Source organism: Rhamphochromis longiceps, linkage group LG20 (assembly GCF_057381845.1).
Source record: "Rhamphochromis longiceps isolate RC_006_pf linkage group LG20, R_longiceps_female_GT1.1, whole genome shotgun sequence".
Lineage (NCBI taxonomy): Eukaryota > Metazoa > Chordata > Actinopteri > Cichliformes > Cichlidae > Rhamphochromis > Rhamphochromis longiceps.
Genome location: NC_140576.1, coordinates 35,422,355 through 35,443,991, shown reverse-complemented (window position 1 = coordinate 35,443,991; position 21,637 = coordinate 35,422,355). Strand labels below are relative to the sequence as shown.

General features: G+C 41.8%; 1 protein-coding gene across 1 annotated transcript; it reads left to right on the top strand.

Moving 5' to 3' along the window:
- The first annotated feature begins 3,289 nt into the window (after positions 1-3,289).
- On the top strand, positions 3,290-19,446 carry sypa (synaptophysin a). The gene is made up of 8 exons (XM_085394567.1): positions 3,290-3,360; positions 8,766-8,831; positions 12,353-12,477; positions 12,756-12,954; positions 13,027-13,218; positions 15,740-15,955; positions 16,321-16,401; positions 17,454-19,446. Exons 1-7 carry the CDS (start codon positions 3,343-3,345, stop codon positions 16,384-16,386), a joined length of 882 nt encoding a protein of 293 aa, XP_085250693.1. The 5' UTR covers positions 3,290-3,342; the 3' UTR covers positions 16,387-16,401; positions 17,454-19,446.
- Positions 19,447-21,637: the final 2,191 nt, after the last annotated feature.

The following is a 21,637-nucleotide window of genomic DNA, read 5'->3' as shown; positions in this document are numbered from 1 at the left end:
TAAAAATGAACTTAAACCAAAGGATATGTGGGACATTTTTTACTTTTAATTTCATTGATTTTATTTTCTATTTGTCACGGAAACATCATTGTCATCAGGAAAAAGATACCTTTTAATAAATGCAGATACTGGTTCATTTTGCCTGCGGTCCATGGGCAGGTACAGACTATATTAAATGAAATCTGATGTATTTATTGTTGCAACTAAACTGCATTTTGGTCACCTCCATTATCTTGTGTTAAATGTGTTTTAGTGTGGTCACCGTATTGTTACAGGGCAAACATTTTTCTCAATGCGTGTTGATAGAATAAGGAGCTGTGTGCCTTAGAACTCCTGGAGCTTTCAGTGAGTTTCCCCCTTGAATGCTTTTTGGTCCCCCACCCACTAAAATCCTGGAAGCAACCCTGGTGGTTAAACGTAGAGATGCATAAACTCACAGCTAAAATAGGGGATGCTGCAGTATAAATTTATATTTTTATTCTCATCAGAAAAGTAGCTTCCAAGTGTTGTCTTGACATCAAATGTATGGATGAAATGCAGACTGAATTTTTTCAACTGCCCAGTCTGTGTTAGAGACATGCATATTACTGAGATCCTTCAGAGTTTCCCAATCTTATCTTGAAAAAGCCCAAACTCTGTTTGAAGGTTGGGTTTGTTACAAAGGATCAAAACCCACCACTGTAAAATAACATTACAAAAACATGTAGCATAAAATATTACAAGGGCCTACCTGTGAAACAAAATGTGTCACTATTGTACCTACCTGTGTGGAGTGACAGGTCTGACCCAGTCTGATGTGGTCTGAGCTCCCTCTGCTGGCTGACTGAAGGATGAGCTCCAGTTGAAAGAAGGAAGGAAGGAAGGAAGGATGGAAGGATGGAAAGGATCACTCACTCAAAATCCGTCTTTCAGCCCTAACTGGAGCTCAGCTAGCTCATTTGATTCAAACAGAATTAACAGCCCATTTCCATCTGTTGCCATTTCCATGACACACACACCAAACCAGCAGACATAGCCTGTTGCCATTGTTGCACAAAGGTCAGGGAAACCTGTGCCACCTGAAAGCCATGACATAATCTTCCCTCTGCCAGGGATACCACATGACCACACGTAAAACCCCACCTTCCAGGTTCCTCATTGGCAGATATGCGTGTGATTGGTTGTTTTAAATGTTTTCTACTCTTTATCTGTTTCACTTTAAACCTTCTCCTGTATTTATAAAGCCTATAAACCACCATATCTAGGAACAGCTGGAGGTTTTACCTCTTTAGAGTCACTTCAGCCCAAATTATCTTGAGAAGGGGAAGGGGCGGGGAGGTCATATAAGGGCTGGGTGTGTTCTCCAACTCATTTGTCTGATCTGTGCCATCCTGACACACCTGCAAGTCTGTTTGAAATGATGCTGCTAATTGCTACAAGAATTTATTGTTTGTCCTTTGACTTAAAAACTGCCACTCTGAGATTTGGGGTCACTTTGAAAAGCCCTTGTTTTGACAGAAAAGTATGTTTGAGCTAATATGACGTTAAATTCACAGGTGATTTTTATGTAATATCTTTAGGGGAGTACGTAGTGTTTTAGGGGTTTTTTTGTTTGTTTGTTTGTTTTTATTCAAATCCAGTGAGTTAAAATGCTAACCAGAGATGCTTGCACACACTGATGAGTGTCTGGCACATCAGCATTTATGGGTTTAATTATGACGTCATGGTCAACAGCTCCATGCAGTAAAAACTTCCCCCTCAAAATGAATAAAATGAATATAGCATACCACCTGTACACACTACTCCCTTCATGAGCAGCACCATTTGGTTCTTGCAGACTTCTTGTCTTCTTGGTCAGCACGCACCAGGTCGGGTTAAAGCCTGTGTCTTCTCTTCTGTGAAGGGCGTAGTGCACACCATAGCAGGAAGTCATAAGTGGTGTCTTTAATCGGCACCACACTTTCCAGCTGTGCTGATTGTTAGAGGTTTTATTTAATGATTAAACAGTGACTTTGCATGATGAGTACTGCTGGAACACCAGGGTGACGGTTGTTTAAGATACTGTGCTGTGCAAAAGTCTTGACACACGACAATTCTTCATGTTTTAGGGAAACGAGTACAACAGTTTATTAAAGGAACATGATTTTTTGCAAATGGTTGTTGTTAATGAAGTTTATAAAGAGCCAATTTTTTTAAATGAATCATTCCACTAAATGCAATCAATGTTACTTTAACTTAAAAATATAACTATCTTTCAAAAGCACCGACTTACTGAAGTGACCTAAATGTTTTTGAACTTCAGTCGTCTAGCTTAATGCAATCTCTCAACAAATCAACAAGTGATGATGTTAATCATAATGACCTCTGAGTGGCAGGGTCTTATTCTTTTTAATGACCACCAGGGGGCGACTCCAGTAACTGCAAAAATGAAAGAAGACTTCATATTTGCAGTTTCTTGGTAGACTGAGAAAATAGACCTAGACTCTCACGGACTATGGTATGAATAAAATCAGTCCTAGCTTAAAGTACTCCTGAATACAGCACAATGTTCATTTTTGTTAACTGTGGTCATTATCAGACTCACATGACTTCTGACTGACACCAGGATGGCTGCAGTATCATAAAACCAAAAGTGATCAGGTGGCTAGCATCAAATAATTATTAGTAGTTATTGTTGTATCGAAACTCCATAATGCAGTCAAAGATGTTGTTTATACCTCAGTCTACATGTGGATACTGATGGGAACAGTTCCTTGTCTACTCTGAATTTCATTTTGGAACATTTGTATAGGAGTGCTCCCACAGGCACAGAGGGACCAGGATGAATGCCACTGCAATACGAATGTCTGTCAGAAATTTGGCTTTAAACTTTGACAAAAATTGAATTAAAGCCACTGAATGATTCAGGATTAAGATCTACTTGTATTTGTAACATATATTGGTTCCTAAATTGTGTAAGCATTAAATGTTTATTTGAATTAACTGTTAAATCAAATTATGAGCTGAGGTTTTTGTTTTAATGTTATAAAAATATAAATCTGCGTTACAGATTACATTTATACGTCACGTATTGGGTCACATGATCACAAGCACGTCACCACCACCTTCTACCGTGATGACGCAATCCCCCCCCCCTTCAAGAAATAAAAGCTAAATTTTTAATTTAATAAAATAAATCTTTTTTTTTTTAAAATAATCATATTTAATGTTTGTTTTTTTAATCTGAAATGTTTCTTTGTTCTTGTGTTTTTTATAGTAAATAAAATGATGTCGTGGACTCAGACACAGTCCCGGCCCCTCCACTCAACCCCCCTCACGCCTTCCCCCTCCCAGATCTTCTCGGTCCTCTCGACACTCTGCAGGATGGACGTCGTAAATCAGGTACAAACACTCCACATCCGCCTTTTATATATATATATATATATATATATATATATATTTCACCTGTCTGCTGCGGGTTGATCAGCTGTGGGTTCGGGTTGTGTTCGTGTTTCGGTTCGGAATTTGTATGCATTTTGCCTCCCGGTAAAGCATCTCCGTGTCGGCCGCAGGAGGCGGCTCCGACAGCTGGCGGAGGATGCCCGGGAGGAGGACATGGAGAGACGGAGGGGAGAGGCTCTCTGGACCGGGCTCGGTTCTTCATGGTGGTCCATATGTTTGTGTGTTTGTACCACTGTGTGTGTGTGTGGGAGGGAGGGGGATGTGAGGCGGACTGCGGGAGGTTTGGAAACAGGAGTGGCTGTCTGGGGTTTCCATCCCTGCGCCACGGTGTCTGCAGGAGGCCCGAAACAAAAACGCACAAACATGAAAATATCAGCAGCCCCGTGCGCCCGTGATGAAATGCTGTGTGTGTGTGTGTGTGTGTGTGTGTGTGTGTGTGTCTGGGCTTGTAAAATGGCAGCCGGGGGGGGAGGGGGAGGGCGTCCTCTCTGCTCGGGATGCTGATGCTGATGATGTTGCGGGTCTGCCCGGATCTGTTTTTCTCTCGCCGTTTTCCTTCTACCTGATCCGCGTTATTTAACCCGGGTCTAAGCGGGTTCACCCAGATGATTCAGCTGCTCCTCCTCTTCCTCCCACCCCTTCTCCTCCTCTCCTTCATCAGCTACCTTTTAAGATGGAGACCGAGAGAAAAGCCAGCATTGCTTCGCCGTTAGTTTCTATCACAGCCCGATATTTCATATCCAGCTGTTGTTTCACCGCCGCTTTATTTTTACTGTTTTAAACTACAGAGGAGAAAAAAGCCCGGGAAAGCTGATGAAAGCTGCTCTGTGTCAAACGTGATTTCAGTCCAAAGCTGACTTCTGTCGGCCTCTTTGATCGCTTGCATTTAATTAATGATGTCATATCTGAGTGTTCTGTGTTACGCTTCATAACAAACTCCAGAATTTTACGTCCCTCCGTTTAAACGCAGTTTTTGTAGTTTCCCACTGCAGAATTTAACCATGTCCACCACCAGGGGGCAGCATTATTACAAGTGTTACAGATGTTACTGCTCGTTTCGTCTTTAATATTTTTTATGGACTTGTGGTGGTTAAAACGAACCAATTAAAATCAGAAAACTCTTAAATCCTCGATTTCTATGTTTTAATGTAAAAATATAACTGAAACATTTGGTTTTCCTGACTCTGTCATGAATAAATGTTACACTCTGATTAAATATGGCCAGTTGAGCCTATGTGATGATCTCTGTGAAGGAGAACCTCTGAAATATTTGGTGTGAGGGCTTTTTTTTCTGCTCTTGGCTTGTTTGTATCATAAAGAGGGGAAATCCCTGATACGGTCTGCTCTGGCTGCCAGCACAGAGGCCCAACCAAATATTCAGTTTTGGTCAAAGGGGAGGCACATAAGGCTGGATTGTTTCTCATAAAAGGACTATTGTGAACTCTGTGAATCTTGCACAGTCACTCTACTAGTGTCCAGCAATAAAAATATGGCGTTGGACATGAGGAAAAAATGGGTCCCCTTTAATGTTTTAATATTCACACGATGCACAAAATAAAAAATCAGGAGCTCAGAAATGCTTTTTATTACAGACCACAGCAGCCGTACAGATGTCCAGTTTCACACATTTCTAGCTGATGCTCCTGTTTTTGGGGGGTTTTTGCCGGTAAAGCTGAGCTACCTTTCAGGCCCATCACAGCATGTGTTTGACATGATGGTGGTTTAAAAACACATTCGTACTCCCAGTGCATTAAATTTAACAGTCTAGCAGTACTCTAGTCTTTTTTTCAGCGTGCTGGGATGTGCTTCAGAAGAAGAATCTCTCCAGGTGAGGAAGGGTAAAGGCTGAAGGATGTGTATGTTCACCATTTTCACACTTGTTTTTGACAAAAAAGATCTTGTTTTGAGGTTGAAAAAAATATAATAAAATAGCTTTGTGCCATGTTAACCACATCCCAGAAAGCAAACACTTACCATCTGCAACCAGATGGCTACAAATGAGTCCAAAACCCGTGGCTATGATCCTGCGCAGTCTATTTTAGATCTCAAAGGAGTGCACTATTGTTTGTGGAGGTGGTATTCAAGCACGTTGTCCAAAATTTCATATTTGTGGGAAATGGATTTCATATCTTTTATATGTTTTCAGCTCTGCTCTTGATTACATGGTCAGATGACGGCACTGCAGTTTGCATGGCTGCAGTATCTGGTTATCCTCCTCTGAGCTTGTGACCTTTTTACCCCTCGGCTGTAAAAGGCTGATGGGGCATTGTCGTCTCACTGACGGGCGGGCGAGCAGCATGGAAGTTTGTGAATGCAGAATGAGGCAACATATTAGCCCATTTACTAACAACCATTCACGAGTTCGAGTCTCGGTGACCTCGACCTTAAGGTGAAAAACTTGGTGAAACTTGAGAGCAGGGCCACATAGGATTTTGAAATTGTTACCGTAGCTGTGTCTGTTAGGAGGCTGAGGGGTAGCACTGGTGGGTGCAGGACACAAAGTCCCGAGGCTCACCCATGTGCCACAGCCTTTGGGAACTCTGATCTGTGGTCTGTGTTGGATGGGGAACATCTGTAAAATAATGAAAGAAATGTTTTTACCTGAAGAGAAGCAAAGTCGGGGAATTTTTTTTATGACCTGTAGGTGTGCAAAAGGTTGGGATTCTGGTCTGGTGGGACGAACAGACTCTAGTTTGAGAAGCCATTTTATTTTAAAGCTGCCGATTAAATGGTGCTGGTGTTTCAGCAGGAACGCACAAAGTGCCAAGCAAAGAACTTCACAACATGGTGGAGAGTGGCACATTGCCATGGAGACTAAATTACTGTGCTGTGCATCACTTTTTAAAATGAAATCGGCGGTTTGTCTGCTAAATGTGTGGATAAATGTGTCCACTCTGCAGCCAATCACAGACCCGCCTTCCTGATCAGTTTATTCAGCTCTGATGTCGCAGGTACGAGGTGAACAGGAATGGAGACGGCTCAGTCCCCTGTGGAGCTTCCCGTACTGCACGTCCACCAATGGAGACGGAGCAAATTCCCGTCTCGCACACTGAAGCGTGTCAGTCAGTTATCCATGAGATTCATGTGTTTACTGACTGTTCCTGTAGCTTCTTTTGAATGTAAACAAATACTGAAAAGGGAATACCTTTATTCGATAAAGATCCAGTTTAACTGTGAAAGGTAACAACTGAATGATGTTCCCTCCTACTGTCAGAGTCTCAGTCAGTAAACAATCATTTCAGCTCTGCTGGCTGGTTTTATTGGATGTTAACAACAGATTCTGGCATCACTCCTCCTGAGATGAGCCCGCTCAGGCAGACCAGTGCAAAACTCCTAGAAGTCTGAGTCGACCTCAGCGCCGTCTGAGTGTTCATCAGTTTAAAATATCAGCATTTAATTAATTACTATTTGCGGTTAAGGATCTCGTGCATTTTTATTCTGCTTTAAACTGTTATCTGCAACATTTGAGTCTTTCAGTCTTCACTCTTTCATTTCTGGAATATGTCTGCATATAAAGTGAAGGCAAAAGCATTCTATAAATTCCTGTTTTTCCATTGTTGTTCATTTTTACTTCATTATATTTTCATTAGCCCTGCGTCAGATTGGCGGCCTGTCATAACCAACCTCAGAGACAGTGTTATAGTCCTAATAAAATAAGCTTACAATCCCTTTTTTGGTTTTATATAAAGTAGTGCCAGTTCACCACATGTGTCTCAAGGTACTTTATAATGTAAAGTCACAATATACAATAAAATAAAAATTTACTGGAAGTACTTTGATTATTAAACAGAACCTTTTAAAGTAATAAGTGAATAAAGTGAAATTAACTGTATTTGATTACAAAAATAACTTTTTGCTTGTTTTTATTCTTTTATTGAGCCATAAGTGTGTCTGCAGTTATGTTTGGTAATGAATGTAATACTATAATATCCCTAAAGCCTGTTTAATACCTTATCCTTGGCACCTTTATGCGAGTGTTGAATATCCCACGAGCCGAGCAGCAGGTTGAAATCTGAGAGGAAGAATGGATCTGTTTGTTTGAACACGGTGCATGATGCTGTCTGTTTGCAAGATGTGCTTGATGTGTATTTAAATCTGAAATGAAGATTTTAAAGTTCAATTTAAAATGAAGGATTGTGACATTGAACGCATTATAATTCATGTTTAGGTACATGTTTAACTCATTTTAAATGAAGAATAATCAAAGCAGTGACTGAGTCATTGCCAAAAAGCTGAAACATGAAAGTGTTCCCAGAAAAAGAGATGATGATTTCAGATAATCTGGCAATGATTTTTGCACTGTTTAAAGAATTTTATGCATTTGTTCTCAAGTAATTGGATAATTATCAAAGTCTCAAAAATCATTTGAAATCTGTTAAGTCATTCACATCCAATTCTGTTAATTCTGAAGATTTCTTCGTTGAATTGTTCCAAATGTTTTTCAAACGATCCAAAAACATTTGCCAGTTTTTCTTCATTCCTGCGTGTAGAATAACGTCCCTGAAACGCTCTGGAATCAGAACAAAGTTGTTCTCTGACATTTTTAAAATTTCCCTGCACAACAAATCTTCTCCCGATCAGTGAAAATGAGTCCAGCTTTTTTCATTAAAGCTGAAATGAAGTGGTGAGAAAATCATTTTAACATCCAGAAACATATGCAAGGATCATTAAGACTGAAGGACTATTACACAGCAAACTGCGGGTTTCCATGTGCAGTTAGATCGTCTCCTACAACGTAAGAAAAGCTGTTCAGATTATTGCAATAAAGAAACTTTGTTGTGCAGTTGTGAATAACATGCATACAAAAATGTTATATACAGATAAATTCTGTCGCTTATTGCATGATGAGATTATCATGACGGTCTCCTCTCCACTCCCAGTGTCTGCATTTTAGACCTGCAGTCTGAATCATTCATTAAGTCAGCTGACTCGGTATGATGGGAATGTTTTTTAATGTTGCCAATATTCTCAGTGAATTGTTATTATTGATAACAACAGTTGAGCTCAAAGTTTCTCTTGATGAAAGTCTAAACATGTCGTTGATGGTTAATAGAAATAAGTCCATGAAACCACGCTGACCCTCCTCTCTGCCACCTAGCATCTCTGTAGGTGTTGGTTTGCTTGTTTTTGTTTTTCTAGGATGGTTTTAAAGTACAGAAAAGTTTGGAAATATTTTGGGGAAAAAGTTTTCTTCCAAATGTTTCATTTAGCAGAAATGATGCTGCTGTTTATGATGTTCTGGCCCTGAGTGAAAGTGCTCCTGACAGCAGGAGATCCGCGTGCTCGTCTTTCGTCAGGCTGCTCGGATGAACATAATTAACCAGTGTGTGTCTTTCTGTCTGCAGCTGGTGGCCCAGGGTCAGTTCAGGGTGCTGAAGGTTCCTCTGGGCTTCATTAAGGTCCTAGAATGGGTGAGTTCATCAGACCAACAGCTGCACCACAAAAACCTGCAACCACAGCACAGATGCACCGTATCCTCCAGAGTTTTTAAGGACGTATAACTCCCGGAGCTGAGTTCACGTTCCTGTTTAAAGCTCAGAAACATCATACACCATCAGAGTTTAATGGTTCACCTTAGATGAAAGCACAATTCACACATATCCATGATCATGTATGAACGAATAATTTTCTTCTGTTTAACAGCTGATCAGCTTTAATGTTAATATTTAAAGTACGCATTCATGACTTGTAATAAAAACATATAATAAAACATAAAAATCTTACTGTATCAGTTTTATTCTATGTTTGTAGCCTTTAAGCTGCTAAAAGTTCACTAACTGCAGGTATGATTCAGCTCCTACTATTAACGAGCTAACCTTCTGGTTTTATTTTGAAATAAATTGTAGATGCCAGCATCCACACAGCAGGGGGCGCTGTAGGGAGATTGAAATCCCCTCCCCCTCAACTCGCTCTTCTTTTGGTTTTTCGTTGTGGATAAAACCTCGTACATCAGCTCAGTCCGGAGGGTTTTTAAAAACATTTTAGGGACCTCATAACTTCATAGATGCAGGAGATATACACATGAATTTTTCAGATGTATTAAAGTTTTCATTACAAAAAACTCAGTGAGCTTCAGCATCATGGGATGTATCATAGTTTAAAATATGTTACAGTAGCAGAAAGAAGCATCGGTACTCCTGGTCGTTTGATCTGATTTATGATTGTTCACTGTGGGGGGAAAAAAACAACTTAAAATGAATTTTCAGTGAAATTTCAGGAGTCATTTCATCATCTGATATAAGTATCTGCTCAAAACAACCTTTAGCATATAAAACGTCTCCTTTTATTTATGTCTGTGAAGGTTCTCAGTCATCCAGGTCATCATAGTCTAAGGAGCTTGGAAAGAAAAAGCGTCTGGACTTTAAGTTGCTTGAAGACGTTTCACCTCTCATCCAAGAAGCTTCTTCAGTTCTAGGGTCAATCCCCTCAAAGAGGGACAAAAGGACCTCCTGATGATCCTCTACCTAATCACTTGAGCCAAGGTGTGAAAACAGGTGTGGGTCCTGGGTCCTGAAAACGGGGGGGGGGGGGGGGGGGGGGTCCTTTTGTCCCTCTTTGGGGGGATTGACCTTAGAACTGAAGAAGCTTCTCAGATGAGAGGTAAAACGTCTTCAAGCAACTTAAAGAAGTCCAGACGCTTTTTCTTTCCAAGCTCTTTAGCCTCCTTTTATTTACATTTTCACACCAGACTCGTCAAAAGAATCCCTGGTCGTGGTTCTTTGTTTATAATATGATCATATTTTTAGCAGCAGCGATGTTCATGTGGTATATGTAACAGTTTCGACATCTCACATTGATAACAGAGGGTCTCAGGTACAGACATCTGTGAAGATTGAAAACAAGCATAGACATAGATCGGTTGTCCTAATGATTTAATTAGCAGGTAGGAGAGATCGGACACTGATAGCTTCGTCAGTGATTACAGATCCTGTTGAAAGTGCTGTCTGTGGAGATCACTGGTTGCTTCACCAAGAGAAATGGGGAATAAAGCATGGGAGGTCTCAGCCAGTGTGCCTCAATACCTCAGATTAAATGTGAGCGTTTAGTTAGATGGACGTCCCAAAAAAAACCCTGTTAAATCTCAGTCCAGGCTGACCTTCACACACTGGCTGACAGGGCGCATGTTGACTTAACTTCATATATATGTTGTATCACATTGTCAGATCAACTCTATAAAACAAGTCTGAAAACATAAAACCTTTTCTAAACCTTCAGACAACAAGGAAATGGCTTATTCACAAATTCCACTGAGATGCCGAAGGCTGGATGGGAAGTGATGTAACAGCTTCAGCTCTCAGTACTGTATGTATGGTATTAAATATCGCACACCCACACACTGACTGAGCAGATGGTCACAGTCAGACGGCCCAATCCCTACTTGGCAACGTGGATGTGGGTTCATGCAGCCTCCTTGCGAGGACCAAGTGTGAATTTTCAGAATTGTGTGGATGTTTTATGGCAAATTTATAGGGAAATGGGGACAGTCGAAGCAGCGGTTCATCAGGCTGTTTGAGCCTCACGGCTGGTCCTCACACGTGTCTGAGTGTTGGCTAGAAGAGCATCACAGCTGGTGTCTACAGATGTGGCAACAGCTGTAGAAAAGCAGGGACACTTTTTGGGACTCTAGTTGTGACACTAGTGGCAAAGCGGGAGCACAAGTGGGATCTTTTTGGCAACAATTTGTTCCAACAATGGTCTGGTATCAAGCCTGTTTCTTCTTAGATGTGCACACTTTTTTGTTTTTTGCACTTTCTTTTGCACAGTAACATATCTACCCTGGTTCAAAGTAGGTGTGCTGAGTGTCAGGTTTTTAGTTATCAGCAGGTAAAAGCAGAACAATCACAAAATCCCTGCCCCCAATCACAGGGCAGGGATAGCTCAGTAGGTAGAGTGGTCGCCCCATGATTGGGGACTATAAGGGGTCTGGATATTAAAAAAAATAAAAACTAGTAAAAACTGCAGACCTCCTTACAAACCACATCATACAGGAGTTTAAACTTTGACTCCTGGATACAAGACGATGAAAATAAATCTGGATCTTCCTGCATGTAAATCACGCAAGGCTGCGAACATCTTAATGATGACCCTGGTTTCACTTTCCTCCACGTTCTGTAGCAGGTGGGGAAATCAGTGACATCACACATAAAAACGTCACCAAGTTCCTCCCGCTGACTCAACGTGAAGCCTGTTTTCATCAGGCCGCTGAAGTCAGTGTGCACAGCTCTGTGAGGCCGAGGCAGTTGTTGGTTCGGTTCCTGTCTGATATGCAAAGCTTCGCAATGAGTCGCTAAACATAGACGTGACGATGAGTCATCATCCTGCAGGAGCCAGCGCCTCCTCTGCTTCAGCAGAACTGCATTTATATGTATTTAAAAAAAATAGCAGCAATTTTTAGCCACAGGAAGGTCACGGCCATGAAAAATTGTTTTTACTGAGGATGCTGTTTGCAGGTCAAAGGTCAGGTGACACAGTCATGTCAGTTTCTTCATCCTAAAGAGAGTCTATAAATGCATGTAACAGTTTAGTGTTGCTAAATTCAGTGCAATATTTGAGCAATTGTAAAAATCTGCCTGCAAGTGCTGAATTTATTTATTTATCAATAAAAAAATTAATTAAGCCGTCCTAATGAACCTAAATAACCTTCTCTACAAAAACACAGCTTCTCCTCTTGGAGGCAAATAAGTCTTCAGTCTCTTTGTGATATAATCATGATTTTTATTTTTCTAGTCTGAGTCAAACAGAGTGACCTCTGTGCAAAACCACGAATACATCGTGTTTTGGATTTTGGTCAGACTAAAAGGAAATGGAAATTAGAACCTGGAACAACTTTAGGAGTGAGATGAAAATGCTGTGCTATGCCACATACAGGAGGATACCACTGCTGCGAGTAATGCTTGTGATGTGTTGTTGCTCCTCCTTCTTCCTCCCCCAGTTCTTCGCCATCTTCGCCTTCTCCACCTGTGGCAGTTATTCCGGGATGTTCAAGATTGCGGTGGAGTGCAAGAACCGGACGCAGAGCGACCTGAAAATAGAAGTGGAGTTTGAGTATCCCTTCAGGTCAGAACACGCACAGACGCCATAAACTCTGAAGCTAAAAAATATTAAATAAAAAATTAAATGTTTAAACTTCTTTCAGCTCAATTTTATTTATAAATGTTCCTCAGGCAGGACCCCTGGGTCCAAAGCTTTGAGGGGTGTTTTGACCAGATGGTGTGACTGTCGGAGCTCTAAAGTTATTAACTGTGTATTAGTTCTTGTTGGTCACCAATGTCTGAACCAAATGTTGTATTTTTCACTTTAGCTTCACCTTCAATAACTTTAAACTCCTCTGTCAGACTCCACCAGGAGTATTTTCATGCCCCCACCTGTAAGTCTGAGAATAAAGAACCGATTTTCCTGGTTGGCGACTACTCCTCCTCGGCCGAATTCTTTGTCACCATCGGCGTCTTCGCCTTCCTGTACTCTACGGCGGCTCTCAGCATTTACGTCTTCTTCTTTGAAAAGTACAAGGAGAACAACAAGGGCCCACTGATCGTAAGTACAGCCACCCGACTTCCCAGTTGACCTCTGAATAACCTCCCTCACTCTGTCTTTGTGCCGTTTCAGGACCTGGGAGTCACCGGAGTGTTTGCCTTCATGTGGCTGGTGAGTTCGGCAGCCTGGGCCAAAGGTCTGTCCGACGTAAAGACTGCGACCAACCCGGATGAAGTCATCACTATGATCCCCGCCTGTAAAGAGGATGAGAACAGCTGCCGTGAAGTCCACGACCCGGTTATGTCTGGATTGAACACCTCTGTGGTAAGACTTTCACTGGGCCTGGGCACATCTGAGTCTTGCCATAGGACGGGGAAAGTTCATGGATACTACAATACTAGAATGTCAGTACTGACCCGCACAGAATATTACTGAGAAATGTCTGTAGGTTCTGAGTCATCCAGGGCACGAGAGTCTTAAGCACTCGAGTAAAAAGAAATTGGACTTCTTTCACATGAGCCAAGGTGTGACCCTGACGACTCGCCTGATGACAGAGTAGGTAAGAGACTCTCGGGACCATGTCCAAAGTGACGGCGCCTGTTACACACCGGCCTCGAGCCGGAGTGCAACACGAGGAAAGCAAAAAAAGATCGCAAAGAAGTCAATCACACAGCCACGGCTTTACAATGACTAGTCGTTTTATTAACTGGACAGGTAATGAGCGTCAGGGTGGGCATGGCCAAAACAACAAACAAAACACACTAGAAATAAACCAGAACTAACTTACCTATAGTGATAAAACCACAAAAGAAAATACAAGCCTCTTACCTGTCTTCACTAACCAAAACAGGAGAAAAAGGTTCTAAAAAGAAAAGTCTTCCCACCCCTACAGCTACCATGTCCAGTTAGAGGTCTTTTTACACCGTTTACACTGCAGTCTAGCGCTTCTCATCCCGGAAAACTCAGTCACACAGCACACGGGGCCAAACACGCAGCTCGCTGGAAACAGGAAGCAGGAGGGGCTGCCGGCCTAGTCAGGTCCCAATTTGTAGCCGGCCTCATTCCATCTTCCCCCGATGGTCAGCCTCCACCTGGAAACTTACATAGCACAAACATCACAGAGTACAAACAACGCCCCCCTCTGGTGTGGTGAGTGACAGTACCACACGGAAACAATGACCTGGCTCATAACAGCGCCTCAAGAGGAACTCATGAGCAGTTAGAACAGAAGTCCAGTAGTCTTCAACTCGAGCTTAAGATTAATGAGAGATTAAAAAAAAAAAATTCAACATGTCAAAGAAGCAAGATTTCAGATATAATGTCAACTAAATGACATAAACTAAATAACAATGACACGTTTAGCACCGGATTATAAAGAAAACTGGTGCTGGATCAAACTCTCTGTTTATTGAAGATGGGTTTAAATTCACTTGTTTCAGGTCAGTGACATAAATGTTTAATTCTGTCTTAAAGTAAGACAGATTTCACACTTGGCTGTTTTTGTACTGATGAAGTAACTGCTGATGGGGCACTCGCACTTTGTTGTCCTCCTTCTTTTCCTCCTCTTCCTTTCTACCTTTCGCTTTAATGGATTATCTTCCTCCATCTGACCCTATCCATAGCATCCTCCTCCTGCTCCGCCACATCAACCCTCTGCATGTCCTCTTTCACTAGAACCATAGATCTTCTCTGAGGTCGTCCTCTTTTCCCCCTACCTAGCAGCTCCATCTTAAAAATCCAGTCGATCAGTGTACGTGCCCAAACCCTCTCAGCTTTGCCTCTAGGACTTTGTGCCCAAACCGCTCGACCTGAGCCGTCCCTCTGATGGACTCCTTTCTAATCTTGGTCACACCCAGCTCGACCTCCTGTCTTGCTGTCAGTGCCACTGTCTCTAAACCATACAGTATAGCAGGTGTCATTACCATCTCCCCTTTCTCTCTTGCTGCTACCCTTCTGTCACTCCTGCTCCTCTTCACCTATCTTGTGCGCTGTCGGTTGCTTTAGATGATTGATCGTGACGCAGGATGTTGATTTTGATCTTGTTCTTTTCGTCTTCACCATCAACCCTGCTCCCTGTTACTGTAACCTAAATACGTGAAGAAAAAAAAACTTTATGCCCCTAAATTTCAAGGTGCCTCCATGATTTACTTTTATTAATCAGGATGCTAACTTAAGCTAATGAATACAGTTTATTTTCAGTTATTGTTTGTACTTTGGATGGTAGAAGGCATTAAAAAAAAGAAAAGAAAACAAAATCAGTTCTTTATCAAATGAGGGTGGATTTGGGAACCTCTTGGAGCTGAAAGAAACTCTTAAAGCACTGAAGACTGCATTTGCTATATTTAGTCACTCAGTGAGGCCTCAACCCCAATAATGCAAAACTTAAAGCCATAATATACTTTAAATGGCCGAGTTATCCCCATTCACCTAAAACAGGTGAATTTCTGTCTTTTGTCCTGCCTGCCTCTTCTCACTCCTAAGCTGTCGCAGCCCTCGATCGTTCTGCCAGCGGATTCTTCCTGTCAAAAGGGAGTTTTTCCTTCCCACTGTTGCCAAGCGGCCAAGTGCTCATAGGTCGTCTGTCTTTTGGGGTTTGTTTCTAATATTGTAGGGTTTTTGCCTTGAGGTCACCTTGAGGTGACTGTTGTGAATCGGTGCTATATAAAAAAAAATACTGATGCATTCAACTGCAAAGTTCTAAGCTATTTTAACATGGGAGTCTATTGGGATTGACTAGGTTTTGCAGAAGTGGCCATTGGAGGAAGTGCAGCTCTTGGCACTTCTATCAGAATCTGAATTTGGTAACAGAGAATGACGTGATAACCCTCAGCTTCTCCTCTTGCAGGCATTTGGTTTCATTAACCTGATCCTGTGGGTTGGAAACCTCTGGTTCGTCTTTAAGGAGACGGGCATCATCGCTCCCTTCATGCGGGCTCCGCCTCCTGAGAGCAAGCCTGCCGCACCCGATGCCTACGGCCAGCAGGGAGCCTATGAGCAAGACCCATATGCCAGCAACCAGGGAGGCTACCAACCTGACTACAGCCAGCAGGGATACAACCAGGTGAGCAGATGCACTGATGATGCTGGTAACGTCAAACCTGGAACCTCAAGGGAAGAGTTTAGCTGAAGCTTTGTGACTCGGTAATTTGATTTTGGTTGAAACATAATTTATCTCCTGATGACCTGTTTGATCAGAACAGACATCTCTAACATCTGCTATTCAGATGATGGGTCAGTTAATTACATTATATGTGATAATTAATGTATATGATAATTGTTTAAAACAGAAACACTTTGCTGCCCATGACTGTAGATTGAATTTTAGTCTTTGAGTCTGACATTTTACATACAAAATAAGTGATCATTAATCAAGAAAACTGAATTCATCCTATGTATTTTTTTTATTTTTTATTTTTTGTCATCCAGGAAGCGCAGTATGGTCAGGGCTATGGCCAGCAGGGGGCGCCCACCTCCTTCTCCAACCAGATGTGAGCTGACAGGAAGAAGGTGAGATTGTGGAGGCTTAGTGAATGCCTCCTTGCTGCGTTTAAGTTGAAGGTTCAATTTGAAGCATCACTTTTAGTATGTTGGGCCCTATAATTTCTGTTTCTTGGAGTCAGAAGTTTCCATATTTAAAACTGAGGTTGCAGTACGACGACATCAGCTAGGTGCAAAGCATGCACACAGATATCTTCCAATTATTAACAGACTAATAAAACACTAGAATTTCACTCACCAAAACTGAAGAGCAAACCACTTGATGGCACATCCCTCACATCGAGCCATCATATTTCTCAGTTTAGTTAAAAATACAAGAGGGTCCCAGTTCAGTTTACCAGGTTGAGTAGGTAACCCATACACCATAAGGCTAATACAAAGGTCCAGAGTGGAATCCACCTAAAGGCCACTTACTGTTCATCTTCCCCCTCATTTTTCTCCTAGATTTCCTGTCTGCTCTCCACTGTTCCATCACAATATCCAAAAATCTATTTAATGAATGCTCAGGCTTTGTACCAGGCTCTAAACATGATTTTTACTTTATTTTTATTTTACTGATGTGAAGCCGGACACTTTAACACAGCAGTCTCTGGGGATTTTTGGAGTCTGCCTCAAGTGGCCATTAATGGAACTGCAGTTTTGCCAACCAAACCCAAGGACCTCTATCAGAATGTTTTTTCACATCTTTAAATGTGTGATCTAATACTGTGTTCATCTGCTGTGTATTTATTGAAACAATCATGAATGTAAAGCTTCATATTCATGCGTAGGAATGTTGTGAAATGTTTGGGGCTCTATAGGGGGACTAAGATGTCATCCTCGTTTATTTTCTCTCGCTATTTTTAGGGATTTGACTGTAAATTTTAAAGATTAAATATTGTATTTTTGTTTCTGGTTTCTCCAGGATGGGGATTCGTTTTTAGTCACTGACGCAAAACATTAAAACTCGAGGTTAATGTTGCTTTTTCAAAAAGACTCGTCGGTGAATGAAGGTCATTTGAAAAAAGCCAGCAGCTTTTATTTATTTAATCAGATTTTTTCCATTTGTCTTTCCTTCACAGGACAAGTCGGAGTGAACCAACAGTGGGTCGCTTGCAACCAACCCACAATGTGACACTCCTGGCTGCAAAGTTAATGGGTGGGGTGGGGGAGGGATGAGGGGAAAGGGGGGGTTAGATGTTCACTATAATGAATTGATGTGTAAATGACTAAAAAAGAGAGTTATAGATAATAAATCCACAACTTGAAGAATCCACCAAGACATCGGTGACGAATAGAAACCTGAAACCAGTGACGATGTTGATAAGAGTTATTCATATTAATTAATCTGTGGAGAGAATGTATGTTTGTGTTGTATAGATATCACTATGAACAGATATATAATATAGACTGAAATGTTTCCTGTTTCCTATTGAGCTGCCCTGCCCAAAGTTTTATGCCCCGCCTCCTTACATCAGCAAACCAGATTCACACCAGCCAATCGTGAAGCTGTTGAGACTGGGTCCACACTGAGAAAAATCCAATGAAAACCAGATTTAAACCAAAATGAGAACCACATTAAACAAACTAACAGAGCGTCTGCCAACATCACCTCCCCGCTGCATGTAAATATCAAACAGGAAGTGATGTCAATTTGAGCACATAGTAAAACCCAGTCCGGCCTACAGCATCACAGTGACGCCCGGTGGAAACTGGATCCAAAATGGCCCCTCGTCATTACAGTTTGCACAGTTTGTGTGTTTAATGGGCTCAGCCGAGCTTCGATCTGCTGTGTGTTACATTCCAGCTGCAGAAACGTCCATCTGGACGATCACCGCCACTAAAACGAAGCCAGATCTGATTCTACTGGCTTCTACTTTGGGTCTAAACTCGGCTAAGACCAATCTGATGATTTCAATGTACTGCTATGATGCAACGGAAACGCCCATCAGGAGCAGGCAGTACAGTTCACTGCCCCTCAAAGGGCTTCCAGATTTAAACCAATTAGAAAGTGAAGGTGGGCTTTTGGAGGCGGGGAGCCTAAAAAGAGACAAATGAATGGAAGACTAAGTATGGGATAATTATTTGGACTGACTTTGCAAAGCCTCTGACTTTGCTTTGTTCACAAAGATCAGAGGTTTTAAGCAACAGCTGTTTCCAGTACCCGATAAATATCTTTACCTGGAAACGGTTTCTATGCAGACAGCAGCTGATGATTACATCCTGATACAAGTTGTTGTGCTATGAGTCTACATTTGTGGCATCAACAACTCAATGGCAGACCAAAATTTTAGATGACTGGTTTCTTGGAGTTTTTCCACCTTGATGGGGGTAAATTTCCCCACTTGGAAACTCACTTTTCCCATTCTAAATGGTGGCGATGTGAAAATTCAGAGCACAAAATTCAGTTAAGATTCCTCCATGACTTACATGTTGATCTCAGTTATTGGCTTAAATCTTCAGATGGATGCTTCTGTCAGCGAGCTACTTTGAAATGTTGCAATTGTTTTTTAAATTTATTTTAATTTGTCTTCTGTTAGCCAATCGAGTCTTTCTGGAAAGTTCTGGGTCTATAAAAAAGTGATGCTTCTTCCTCTTCTTCTTCTTGGGTTGTTTTTCTTGAAAGTGAAGCTGTTTTTAGCGTCGGTATCTTCCTCCCGCATGGTGACGTGTTTACTGCTCGTGTCGTTCAGTATCTGAAGATCAGTGTGATTCTACTTCCTGTTTCCTGTGTGTGTGCGCGTGTGTGTTTGTGTGTGTGTGAGACCATTACCTGTCCATACCACTTCATTGGCTCTTTTTATCCTTTCTCTCATCTTTTATGCTTTTAATTCTCCTCCATTCACTTTTCTTTCTTTCCTTGTTTTTTTTTTTTTACCCTCCCTCTTTATTCTTCATCATCCTCTTCTTCACCTCTGTGATGTGTCCTCTTGTGTCACAATAGTCTACCCGGCATCAGTAACCATGGCGATGGTGTTGACAGTGATGATGTGTGTGACTTGTTGCTATGGAGACATCCCCAACCCAATTCCCCCTGCTGTGTTTATTCAATGGAAAGTTTCAATAAACGACAAACTCATCTCAGTCTGATTTTGTGTCTTTATACAGTCGAGTGAGCAAATGAAGGGGAAATGAAACTGGGAAGAAAAGGACACTAGATGGGAAATGCACATGCTAGACCAGGGGTAGGCAACTCCAGGCCTCGAGTGCCGGTGTCCTGCAGGTTTTAGATGTGTCCTTGACCCAACACAGCTGATTCAAATTGTTAAATGTTCTCCTCAACATGTCTTGAAGTTCTCCAGAGGCTTGGTAATGAACAATCATTTGAGTCACATGTGTTGACGCAGGGTGAGATCTAAAACCTGCAGGACACCAGCACTCGAGGCCTGGAGTTGCCCACCCCTGTACTAGACGCTTAAATAGATACTTGGCAAATGGACAGCTACTTTTATACCAATACTTCTATATAGTGCTTTCTACTCTGACCATTCAAAGTGCGAGTACCTTGTTGGACCTCCTTTTGTCTTTGGTGCTACCTTAATTCTTTGTGGCATAAATTCATCGGGGTGCAGGAAACATTGCTCAGATTCTGATGTGTTCCAGTCACTTCCAGGCTGATAGCAGTATTATGTGAAAGTGATTTTTGAACAACACCCATGAAGTGGTAGGCCACATAAAATCACAGAACGGGGTCAGCAGGTACTGAGGCGCACAGAGGTCACCAACTAGGTGCAGAGTGTTAAGGTTCAAAATATTGGGGATGGAGACAAGAGAAAAAACCACAATAACAACACTGGTCCGGCCGGGTTAAGTCAAACGATGATTTTAATGAACACACGCGTGGGAGATGGACACCGTATGCAGACAGCCTCAGATCTCAAAATGGTGGAGCATTGCTCAAACTCTTATAGCCTCTGGTTCTCCCACCTTATCATAAAAGCCTAAACATTCACATGCTTTTCTCTCACACGGTGCCTAAGCTACGACCTTGGCTCCCCGTTTATCTGCTCCTGCTGAGTTGGGGCAGAAAACTCCAGTATGCTCTGTTCTCTTCTAATCAGACAAATAAGTCGATGACTTTCTGCAAACAGTATTTCTTATAACATCATAAAACAATATCATTCATCCACAATAAATCAGCAGTCTAATGTAATGCAAATCAGTTTAACGAATGCAATAGTTATCAGCTTCTTCTAATTCAGGAGAATAATGCAAACTAAAACTACATAATAATTCACAATCTTTAGTTAGGGGTATAACATGGCATAAAATAATATTATAATCTAACAAGAGTCAGTCACTACAGACGTCCAAACTCCTATTTGCCCTCAGATTAGCTCAAGAAACGTCCGTATGGAATGGGTTTCTATGGCTGAGCAGCTGCACCTAAGCCTTACATCAGCGGGTGAGATGCAGTGAGTAAAGCACACTGGACTCTAGTGCAGTGGAGACATGTTCTCTGGAGTGACAAATCACTCTTCTCTATCTAGCGATGGACGAGTCTGGTGGTCCTGTTCCAACATGCCTCGCACCAGTGAACAGAGCAAGGTCCAGAAAGACAAGGGTGAGAGAGTTTGGTGTGGAAGAATATGACTGGCCTGCGCAGAGTCCTGACCCGAACCCACCAGAATAGTTGAAGCGGAGACTGTGAACCAGGCCTGCTCGTCCTGCATCAGTGTCTGACCTCACTAATGTTTTTCTGGAATGATGGTCAAAAATTCTCATAAACACTCCAAAACCTTGTGAAAAACCTTCCCAGAAGAGTTGAAACTGTTATAGCTGCAAAGGGTGAGACAACATCATTTTAAAGTCTATGGATTAATAGTGGGATGCCACTCAGGTTCATCATGTGAATAAAGTTCACTGACTGAATATTTTATTATTTGTTGATGAACAGGTCGAGCCTAAAGCACTGTTATATTGAATTTTTGATTTTTCGATCTAAATGTTTTTTGGATACTACAATAGTTAATCCCTCTGATTAAGTTGCTTTTTAAAGTAACACTGTAATGTGAGGTTGGTGAGACAAGGCAGAATATGTTTGAAAACGGAACCGTCCATTAATGTTAACTGCACGGCACATTATGATTTTAAAGTGTGATCCTAGAAACGCCCCTGCTGAGCAGTATCACTGCATCACAGAAAAAATCAGAATAAAAGGAAAACTCTGATCAACGCTTGCAAAAACACAGAACTGTTTAGGGGGTTGGGGGGGGGCACTGTATCCAGCATCAATTCCCGAAGACGGCCACACCCACATTACATC

What these genes read in the sequence shown, in the direction of transcription:
- sypa (XM_085394567.1), top strand. An exon ending in TCATTAAGGTCCTAGAATGG is followed by an intron (nt 8,832 to 12,352) that starts GTGAGTTCATCA and finishes TTCCTCCCCCAG; the next exon opens with TTCTTCGCCATCTTCGCCTT. An exon ending in GAGTTTGAGTATCCCTTCAG is followed by an intron (nt 12,478 to 12,755) that starts GTCAGAACACGC and finishes CTCCTCTGTCAG; the next exon opens with ACTCCACCAGGAGTATTTTC.